The sequence below is a fragment of the Chlamydotis macqueenii genome, chromosome 2, assembly GCF_036417535.1.
Source record: "Chlamydotis macqueenii isolate bChlMac1 chromosome 2, bChlMac1.mat, whole genome shotgun sequence".
NCBI lineage: Eukaryota > Metazoa > Chordata > Aves > Otidiformes > Otididae > Chlamydotis > Chlamydotis macqueenii.
In genome coordinates, this window is record NC_141557.1 from 62,871,767 (window position 1) to 62,882,644 (window position 10,878).

The 10,878-nt window shown below is 44.9% G+C and overlaps 1 protein-coding gene across 3 annotated transcripts in view; it reads left to right on the forward strand.

The window, feature by feature from the left end:
* SLC66A2 (solute carrier family 66 member 2) overlaps positions 1 to 9,318 on the forward strand; it is a 65,850-nt gene extending 56,532 nt beyond the window's left edge. For all 3 annotated transcript variants that reach the window (XM_086743130.1, XM_086743131.1, XM_086743132.1), the window contains one exon: positions 6,124 to 9,318. In XM_086743130.1, the coding sequence (XP_086599256.1) occupies positions 6,124 to 6,331 (208 nt within the window). In that variant the 3' untranslated portion in view covers positions 6,332 to 9,318. The remainder of the gene's footprint in view (positions 1 to 6,123) is intronic.
* Positions 9,319 to 10,878: the final 1,560 nt, after the last annotated feature.

A 10,878-nucleotide genomic window follows, 5' to 3' on the forward strand; every position in this document is an offset into this window, starting at 1 on the left:
CAAATAGCTTGTGGGAGGTAACAGCTTAAAAGGTTGCAGGAACGATACTTCCTGTACCCTCTTCCTCGCTTCTCGAAACCAAATGCAGTGTTCAAAATACTCATTGACAGGCTGTTTCGATGTGGACCTTATTCCTGAAGGAAATATTAGCTTGTCAGCTCTTCCATTATTTTATTCTGCTTTTGTATCCCAAGTAATTTAAAGAACTGTCACTATTTTTTAGCATATGAAAAGTCATGTGTTATGAAAGTCAAGTGCTAATATATGAAAAAATGTCTGAAACTGTGGCAATCTAGAAAGTCAGATTTTTGAATCTGGCGTCACCGGTGTCTTGGTCTAGCACTTGGCCGAGATGCGGGGAAGTTGTGGTCAACTTCTACCGATTCTTGAACAAAGAGTCCAGGTTAATTCTCCTCTTTTTAGTTACAGTTGTCTGGGATAGAAAGAAAAAAAAAAGCAACTTTCAAAGTAGATAAAGGTCAATAAATTATACTCATTTTTCTGTTCTTGAAAACAACTTAGTATTTTTGAGTTCATTGACTGTCTGAGCACAGTTAGCACTAAGTTTGTGACTGTAGCAGGATGTAATTACATCAGGGCAACACGTACCTCCTGTTGCTATTTGTACTGAAATGTCTGGTCAAACCACTACAGAATTTCTCAGTGGAAGTCACTGTCTAATGTCTGATTCTCTTTGTGTCTTCCAGCTTGCAGGGTATTTTTGGGTTTATGTGTTACGCTACAAACATGCAGAGTCATAACATTGATGTGAGAAATTCTACAGTGCAAACGGGAAGCGAGTACTGCCTTCTCTTTCTTCTCATGTAGATTTTGTGCTAAGTACCAGCCCATGTTCTGCACACTAGTGCTCTGCAGCTCTGCTAAGATGCTACTGTTTGTAAGTTATTTTGATGGATGATTGCAACTAGTCTTAAGACAGACTAATTTATCAGGGAGGAGGAAGAGAGGACTTTACATCTCATTTTTTTTACAAGATCATTATTTTCTGGTAGTTCTTGCTCTTTCAGATGGAGGAAGAAAGGTGTAATGACCAAGATATGACTAATGTTGAGCAGAGTGTGCAAAGGCTTCAATGGAAAATCAGAGACTTGAGACTGTCACAGCCAGGTTTTGAGCAGAAGGAATAAAGATGCTGAAAAGCTTTGATTCAAGTAGCATTAAGTCCTGGATAATGGGAGGTTGAGCTTAAATATTTGATAATCTCATTGTTCTGTAAATTACTCTGTCTCTAGTACAGTTCCTTGAAGAGAAGCAACAGAAAGTTATTTTTATTTTTGAATGCACTTTACAAGCTCTTTCTACATCTGAATAATTTCAGGAGTATTTTGTAAAAATTATAGTTTGTAGGTTGACTGCAGATACGGTGTACTAATAGGTGTTTTTGACCTCTAGTTGCTCTCACTTCAGAATTAATAGACAATATACAAGGAACGTGGATGAAGTGAGTTTGTTCCTTTAGAAAAGTGAATGCTGTTTTCCAGCATGCCACTTATTTATTTAGCAAATGAAGATTTGTACAGTGTCTTCATGAAATCTGCTATCAGTGGTAGAGAACAGCAGTGCTGTAGGGCATTTTTTTATTACCATATTAAAAAATAGCATTTAGCAACCCACCCCTAGTCTAGTGTCTGATCAGAAGTGATGGTGTCTTTCTGAGAATTCATTCCAACAGCAGAATAAATAAGTGCTCTTTCAGATTTTAAGAGCAGTTGAAAACTACCAGTTTTTCCTCTTTGTGGTCAATTGCAATTTACACAAACTTGACACTGCCTGTTACTACATTAGCAACTCCTTGTAATGAGCTCAACTGTAAGGAAAGCGCTTGCTTTGAGGAGGTTTGTTGTCATTGGATACTGCAGCACTGATTTACGTTACTGGGAAGTGCTATTTTTACTGCAAGTCTGCTTCAGCCTCTGGCAATACCAGCTATTTCAGCGCAGTTCCTGCCTCCTGCCCCTCCAGTTGGCATCTCTGTTGTCACACAACCAAATGCTACCATTTGTTTATTTCTGCCTCCCCAAATTGTTCCGTGGCACTGCTCACCCCAGCCCGCTTACTCATTTGTGCCAAGAGCAGTTGTGCTGTCCTACCAGACTGTATCCTTCATATCAACAAGGCGAGCATTTTCTGCCTTCCGCATCTACCCAGCTTAGCTGTTTCAGGCTGTTTCAGGAAAGATATCAGTTTATTTGCTCCTAAGTCCTGCTTTCCTGTGTAGCCAGTGCTGCACAGAACAGCTTCGCTCACGTGGCTTTGCAGGTGTCAGGAAGATACAGCATGAAGTTGGTCTTTGTGATACAGATTGGGAAATCTGTATCACAAAGATTTGGGCTGCTGCATGCAGCCTCCTTGCGCGGTGCTATCCAGTCTCAGGCAGAGTTGATGGTGGGCCCTGACTGCCTCTTGCAGCAAAGACTCACCTACGTTAACAGCACAGCATTTTCTCTTGCACCATGAAGCCAAGGGTCAGAGGTGCAGCATTGAGCTGTGACCTGCCAACCGGTGGCACCTAGCATTGCAAAGGAGCAGAAGCACACAGAGGGCTTGTTCACCACCGTTGGCAGCCTGCATTGGAGCCACTGCTGCATCATGTGGCTCTCTGGGAGACTCATGCTGTTGCTGTGATCCCACACATTTTCCATCACGTGGCGTGCAGAGTCCTACAGGGGAAGAAAGCTGAGACTAGAGGGTTGCCCCCTTTGGTGTATTGGTAGCTTGTTAAAAATGAGCCTCACACGTCTTATAGGAAGGGACTGGAGCCTCATTCAGCAAATAGAGGTTACAGCAGGGAAGTGAAAGAAGGGCTCAGGTGTGGTCTCCCCTTTTTCCTCTTCCTTCCCCACAACCAACTGAAAATTCCATTTCTTTTGGGCAATAAAACCCTTTCTGCTTCAACATAGCTCTTTTCTCCTGCGGGGCAGGTAAGAGGCAGCTATCTGCCCAAGATTGGTTGGTTTCTTTCTTTTCTACCCCAAAAGTAAGAATAAATACAAGAATTATCTCTCGTCTCCAAGTGAGTGGGTGGAGTTGAGAAGCTGCACACAAGAACTGACTTTTCTATCCTGTGTGGTGTCCTGAAGTGACACAGTAGCTGGAATTACGAGAGCAGTGATGGTGTATCCATGCAGTCAGTCACGCATAGTCATGCACGCACCGTTGCATTATTGTGAATCGTATCTGCGTATGCAGTGAGGACAAGGCAAGTGCACAGCCCAAAATAAGGGGGAAGGACCATTACTTGTACCTGAGTATCTGGAAATTAGGACATGGCAGAAGCCATGTTAATGGTGTAAGCTTCATTCAGCCCCTCTCCCGGCCTCCTGAAGCATGGGCCTGTGATGCGGTAGTGGGGGCAGGGGCAGGTCTATTCTCGCCCAAGATGCCACGCAGACACTCAGTGGTCTCTCAGCAGGCTGAAACTTCCAGGTTGTGTATTCAAATGGGTGCTGGTTGAGACCGGGAAGAGCCGACAGCAGTTGTAGCTTTCCCGCCTCCCTATGGCAGGCGCTGGAGGAGTGAGACACCTACTAAATTGGAGAGAGTGCTGGGGGCATTCAGGGAGGCTTGCAGACATTACAATAATGAGGTGGGGGTCCTGGTGCACACCTCTTCTGCTCATTCCCTAGCTTCACCCTTGTGGTGGGTTGACCTTGGGTAGACACCAGGTACCCACCAAGCCACTGTCACTTCCTCTCCTCAACTGGACAGGGGAGGAAGAAATACAGCAAAAGGCTCATGGGTTGAGATAAGGACAGGGAGATCACTCACCAGTTACCATCATGGGCAAACCAGACTTGACTCGGGGAAATTAATTTAGTTTATTGCCAGTACAAATCAGAGTAGGATAAGCTCTTTAAACTATCCATTACATTTGAAAAAAAAATCATTTTTGCCGAGGATAAGTTGCGTTTTTCCTGTGTATAGAGCATTGTTGTGTCCTAGCGAGAATCCCAGGCACAATGCTGATTTCCTTGAGTGTCTGATGTATGAGCTGAAGAGCAGGGCTTTGGAACATGCAAAGGCTATTGGAGCATGCACCAAGTTAGCCAGTCGGTATTGCAGGGTTTTGAGTTCACAGGTGGCTTCCTGGCAAAACCCAGAATTGCTCTGGCAAACTCAGCACAGCATGTGACACAGCTAGAGGTGTGCTTCTAGTGCTTGGCTCCACAGCACTTCTGAACTGCATGTGTCTGTAAGGTTTCTCACAGTGATTATTCTTTCTTTGGGAGAGTAAACTCTATTGTAGGCTGTACATCTTCTGACAGTATGTATTTTCTCCTCCACATCAGCACAGTACCATGGGATCATTTTTAAAACCCAGCTAGCTTTCTCCATGGGGAATATGTGACAAATATTTTTTGCATGTTAAATTCCTATTCAGGTATTTTGTAGCATCCCTGAATTGCCCTTTTGTCAACAGTCAGCAGTTAATTTGACCTGTCAGGTTTAGCATGTACTTTTAGTGAAGGTCCCCAACCACACCAGGACAGATTTACAATTAAATTGTGATCAGTTCCGCAGCAAACAGTGGTAAGCTTAAAATCAGAGGAGGAATGTTGGCTGCCTGCAAGCAAGGTGCCAGTTTTATTACCTGCAGAGTTTATCACCCTTCCTAATTAAAATCCCAAACAATCCCCACCACTGCCTGTGGCTGTAAACCTCCTGTAAACTTGATGTAAGGTGACTGCCTTGGGCACATGCACAAGGCAGGTAGTGCAGGCTGTTTGCATCGAGCACAAATGACATTGTGGGTTCAGCAGTTGTTTTCCTTCCCTGATTATTTATTTACATTTTTAGAATGACCTTGGGTGGCGAATGACTGCTCACTCAACCCCATGTCCTTCCTTGCACTTCCACACAGAGACTTTTTGGAAGATCCATGCAATTGTAGACCTGTTTTACGCTCTCAGTCACGTGACACAATTTGCAAAAAGGCTTGTGTTTCCGTAATGTGATGTGGCAGTATAAACTGATGCTCTTGGCCACCCTTCCCATATGGGGAGAGAGCGGGCTGCAGCATTTGGCTTGCAATAGCATTGTGTACTTATGTCCAAAATACAAATTGTGCTAGCTCCCTGTCTGAATGTTTGAGAAATGAGCATTAAGTCCTACCCTGCTGCATGGGCCTGACTGCACTTGATGAATTGGAGTCAGTGCTGGCAAAACATAATTGCTCATAATTGTGACAAATCATGCGCATTGCTCATACTGTGAACTACAAAGCTTTTGTCCACCACTGCTTACCCAGCTGCTTAAAAAGTTCTCCTGTTAAAAGTGTGTGAAGCTCGGAAACAGCATTCAGGATCTGTTTGTTCATATTTTGTTGAGGGCGCTGAAAAAAATTTGGTCTATTTGAAGAACTTGCTTCTATTCCCCAGAGTTTCTCCTGATGGGGGGGAGCTGGGCTGCAGGACAGGGGGTGGCTCAGCAGTAGAGCAAGATGAAAGCAAGGATGGCTGTTAAAAGGAAGTCTGAGCATTGCTCTTGATATATCCTTGATAAAAATCCCTAGTGATGTTCATCCTTCCAGTAACAGCTGCAGGCATGTATTACTGGTCAATCTGTCCTGTTTTTTTACATTTTCTACAATAAGAAATCGTTTCTTGTATCTATTAGAAGTGTTTGTTTCAGCAAAATTGTGCATGCATGAGAGAGCAGTCTATGTGTTACCTCACCTTGTGTGCACACAAAATTGCACGCACAAGAAGTAACTGCTGGGATTAATTGCCTTTGTTTTCCATGCACTGTATTACTTTGGTTTGTGATCAGGGCTGACAGCATGTGGCAGTCATGTTTACAGAGCACCACTGAGTCAAATATCCTAGCTGGATATTTTAAAATGTTGGATACATTCATAGCCACAGGCATTTGGAGCTATAATTGCTGAGATAAGAGTGCTGCATTTTGTAGGGTAGAGAATTTGATCCTCCTTTCCAAGTACAGTGCTGCGTGTCTTGGCTAAATGTGCTGTCTGCCCTCATTGAGGGGATTCCCAACCCACCATTGAGTATAAACCCGCGCTGAAGTAGGTGGGATCCTCTGGTCTAATCACAAGCCAAGTTCTTCTCAGTAAATACTCTTCCCTTCTTTTCTGTCTTCTAGTGTCAAGATGGTGCTGATGTGGACAAGTGGGGACACGTTCAAGACAGTTTACTTCATCATGAATCAGGCCCCTTTCCAGTTCTCCATTTGTGGACTCCTGCAGGTTTTTGTGGACATCGCTATCCTGCTGCAGGTTTACTTGTACGGCTACTACCCTCAGAAGCCGGTGTCCCACACTGCACACCCAGCCAGCACCAAGGCCCTGTGAGGCACTGAGCTGGACAGGTTGCAGGTCAACAGCGCTGTGGAGTCAGCCATGGCAGCTCCTCTTCCACTTGTAAATACTCTTGTGTTGCCGAGCTGAAAGCAGAAATGAGAACAAGGATTGAAAATCTGGCTGCAATTCCAGCTCGCGAGATTTCATTTTAAAAAACGTGCTCTCTCTGTTTTCAGACTTAGCTGTACAGAACTATTTCTTGGTGGGGGGAGGGGCACTTTATTTTTGCATAGGTACCTATGAGCCTTATCAATTCACAAATGTTTGTATATTTAATCACAAGGGCTGGATGGTTTGTTTTTTTAATGCTATTTAAAATGTTACACCACAGAAATCATAGGATATTTTGTCTGAAACTTTTACATATTTATATAATATAAAGTCTGTATATTGGCAGGAAGTTTGTGGCATATGCTAGCATTCAGTATCTCCACGATGTAGGAAGAAGTATTGAAGAGCAAATGCAGGAGCTTTCTCTTTTCTTTAAGACGGGTGTCTGGTAAAAGCAGAGAAGGTGAGGGCAGGAGGCCCTGCAAAGAGGTGAACAGTCAGAAATGAACCAGTCATGCACAGTGTAAAGCATCAGTGTGCTAAAGTGTGAATGGCAGGTGTTCACCCCTGCTGCGGGATCAGCCTGGCAGGCAGACGCATCAAGGAGATGATGGAGGGGGTCTGAGGACTGGCGATGCTAGAGCCATGTTTAGAGCAGGCACAGCCAATCAAGCAGTCAGCTGAAAGGAGGAGCTCACAGGAGACTGCGGGTAACTTAGGTAGCTGTGCTTTGAAAGGATGGGGTTTGGGAACAGCTGTCCTGCAGCTGTGCACCAGACAGAGCTGCGCTGTAGGACGTCCTTCACAAACCAATGTGTGTTGCCAGTATTGCCAGGCAAGTATTTCTAGTTGGTGACTGAGCCACAAAGGTAGAAGCAACTCCACTTCTGTTGCCTCAGAAGGGGAAGTGAAAAAGCTTGAGACAGAGAAAAAGCTGTATCATATGGAGTGGGACTAGCATCTGACAGCTTGATTTGTTGAGGCTGAGATTATTGTTCATGTTGTTCAATGCCAAACAAGAACCAGTTTATGTTTTGAGGTGTTTCTTGCATTGACCCGACAAGGAAGGAGTCCACGTTTTCCTTTTTCTGTTGCTTAAAATCTTTTAGGCTCTTAGAAGAATCAGCAGCCTGTACTTAAGACAGAGGGACTGAGAAAGCTGAAAAAGCACAGAGTTTATTTATAAATGGGGATGTTGTTTATAATGGCTGTTTGCCAGCGTAGGTCATTGTGCCCCTTCTGAGAACTGCACATGTCTAGCAGCTGCAGGTGGTGTGGACGCACAGGGGGCTGTGACCAAGCCCCTGGGCTTCTGCCAGTTGCCGTCATGAAACTGCCCTGGTTGGTATGAGGCATCCCTAGCAAGATGCTTAGTCCCAGAACAGCTCTATCTGCGCTGCTTTCTTCTTCGTGAGGCTCCCTCCCTGCTGCTGGCTGAATCCCATCTGACCACAGGCAAGACTTTTGAGAATCATTTTTTCTCCAAGATTAGCCCAAGAGCTTATGGTTTCTTACCACTGGCAGCAAGTCTGAGGTTTAATAACTTCACTGTGTAAATCAGATACTTCCTCTACATTGTTTTATTTGGGAACCTCATGATTTGAGTTTGGACTGTCTTCATCAGTGGCAAACTGTCCTCTGGAGGGGAAGTGTCAGCAGGCTGCGGCAGTGGTTGCATGATGCTCGGCTGGGAATGTCCCATCATAAGACAGGGAAGAGTGGGCTGTCCCTGTGCTGCTTTACAGACTTGTACCCCTCTCAGTCCCCAGGTAGCCCCAAGCTGACATTGGGACTCCCACTGCATGTGCCGTTTGGTTTGGGAGCTGACGTGTTGGTGGCGGAGGGCCAAACCTGCGAGCAGAAGTTCTGCCCTGGGGCCAAGCCATCCTGCCTGTTGGTGGGGGCACTGCTGGAGGTGGAAGGAAGGACATCCTTGGGAAGTCCCTCTTGCCCCAGGAGGATCCAGTTGGATCTGCATGAGTAAAGCAGAGCTGAGGAGAGCTGCTGTTTCCGAGGGCTGGGCACAGAATGGTCTGCCTAGGCACTGACTCCATGCTTTTTCTTTGATACCGTACTCTTTTAGGCCTGAAGTGACCTTACAAAGACAATGTACTCGGCATGGCAGACTATGAATGTTTTGTTCCTCTCTTATCTCCAATGTTCTAGTTGTGTTACGGGAACATCTGGGCTTTTGTCTTTTTTAATTGAAAACTTACTTAACAACTGGCTTCTCCGGTACGCTGCTTTAATGAGGATTGTATTTCTACTGTATGCAAACAAACACTTTCTTGTGTGTTTTAATGGTCTGAAGTTCTGGTTGTTTTTTTTTTTTAATAACTTGTAATGATAAGATTTTTGTATATGGTGGTCTTTTTCTAATATTCTATGAAACGGGGATATAAATGGCTCTTAAGAAATATACTTCTGTATGTTGTAGCTTCACCTGGGAGTGCACACTTTTGGCCACCTCTTTGGCTTTGAACTACAGGTATTACTGAGGATAAAACAACTGTTGTTTTTTTTTCCTTTTGGGACTCTTCTCTGGGCAGATTCTTGAGTCTGTCATCAGTACACAAACCAGTGAGCTCTGCAGACCAGTCTCATTCACACCAGAGCTGCAAATGCTGGAAGAGAAGCCAGTGAAACCATGTCTGAAGTCATCTTCTGTATGTGGCATTTAGCAAGGTAGGACTCTTGGCCAGGAGTGCTTGAACTTCATCTTGCAAGATACTTTAGGGACAAAATGTTACAGAACTTCGGTTTTGTTCTTTAATTGTCAGGAAGTATCTGTATCAATAATCACCTCAGAGAATAAGAAATCAATTACTTTAAATACATCTCTTTGAATGTATGGCACATTTCATGGAGTTTATTTTCTCTGTCAGTTGCAATGTTTTTTAAAATAAAAATTAACTATTATATATAAATTGCAGTGTTTGTTTTGTTCAGATACAAGATGTGTGCTTCTTAACTCCTACTATAACTCATCTTGTCTAGAGCATTGTCTGTAGGAGTTGATTAGCGTGCTTTTTCCTCCTGATGGGTGGGTAAGCACAAGGCATAAATTGGCCTGAGGTCATGGTGCATGACAGGGATTCTGGATTTCTGTCCCCTGCTCTTCCATACATTCTGAGGTAAACTTACCCTTATGACCACTTAACTCTTCTATGCTTGCGATGCTCACAGTAAAAATCAATTACTAACAGATTACTACGTTATTGACGGTTACTGGTTACTGGCACTCAGTACTGCTCTGGCACTCACTGAGAGGAAGCTAATGGTGGGACTGGCCCTCAGTGAAACAATGGGGAGCCCCTTCAGTGAACTGGGAGCTCTGGCCACCTCTGGACACTGCAGCAGGGCCTTTGTCCCACTGGTTGGTGCAGGGCTGGCTGATGCAGGGCTGGGTGCGCTGGCCCTGGCCTCGGGGCAAAGCTCTCCCTCAGCCGTGCAGGGCAGGCAGTGCTCCACAGAGACAGAGATTTCATGGTTAGATGTTTGGGTGCATGTATCTAGATAGGTAGTTACATGCATTAAAACATTTGAGACAGAAGGCAAAGCTCAAATTCAGCACTACCTGCATAGTAAAGCAAAAGTTGGCCCACAGATGCTATTTGTTAAATTTGGTTGTGATCCTCAGCTTAGGCTTGAGTGCCAAGAAGGCTTCAAGGACCTAACTGACAGCTGTAGCTTTGTTGGTGGCTTTCTGTAACAGAAAGAAGAAATTAATGTGCAAGTCAACAATATGCCAGTAAATAAACACACTGCCTGGATACCTGTGCCAAGAGCAGTAAATAAGAGACATAGACTAGAACAAAATGTGAGGTGCACCCTGGAGCAGGGGCAGATCTCCCGTAAACAGCTTTGTAAAGCAGCCAGGTCCTGAGTGGACGTCTGCATCCAGAAATGCTCCAACGGCAGACACAGACTTAGGCCTTCCAGACACCCATCCTGCCCCTTCTGTGTCTCAGTTTATGTGGATCTGGCTCTTGCAGTTGCTGGCTTAGCTGTCCTGGGAGACCAAGGGGCTTTTCTCCGCCTCAGATGGGCCAGCAGAACCACACTGGATTTCTCTACCCATCAGCCCCTCCATCCACCTCTTTCCTCTTCGGCACCACGGCTTCGTGCTTCTCTAAGGCTGTAGCTTGTAGGCACCAGGACCTGTGACAGCCAAGGATACTTTGCCCCTGTGAAGCATCTGCTGTGAGGCTGCCATAGACCATTCCTGTTCTGGCCCCATCAGCGTGAGACAGCAGCCTCTGTCTGGCTTACTGCTGAGGGGATGATACCACTGCCATGTTTTTCTTAACGATTAGTGCTTTTTCTTAATTGAGGTTGCTATGAGGTAGAAGATGGCTGTGCCCATGGGCCGTACAAGCAGAAGGAGTTGTGTTTGATTTTGTGCCGTTCCCTCTAACTCTTCCCTTTACCAGTTACCACATCCTTAGCTCTAACACAGCTGTGGTTTTCGGATTATTATTGTTGTC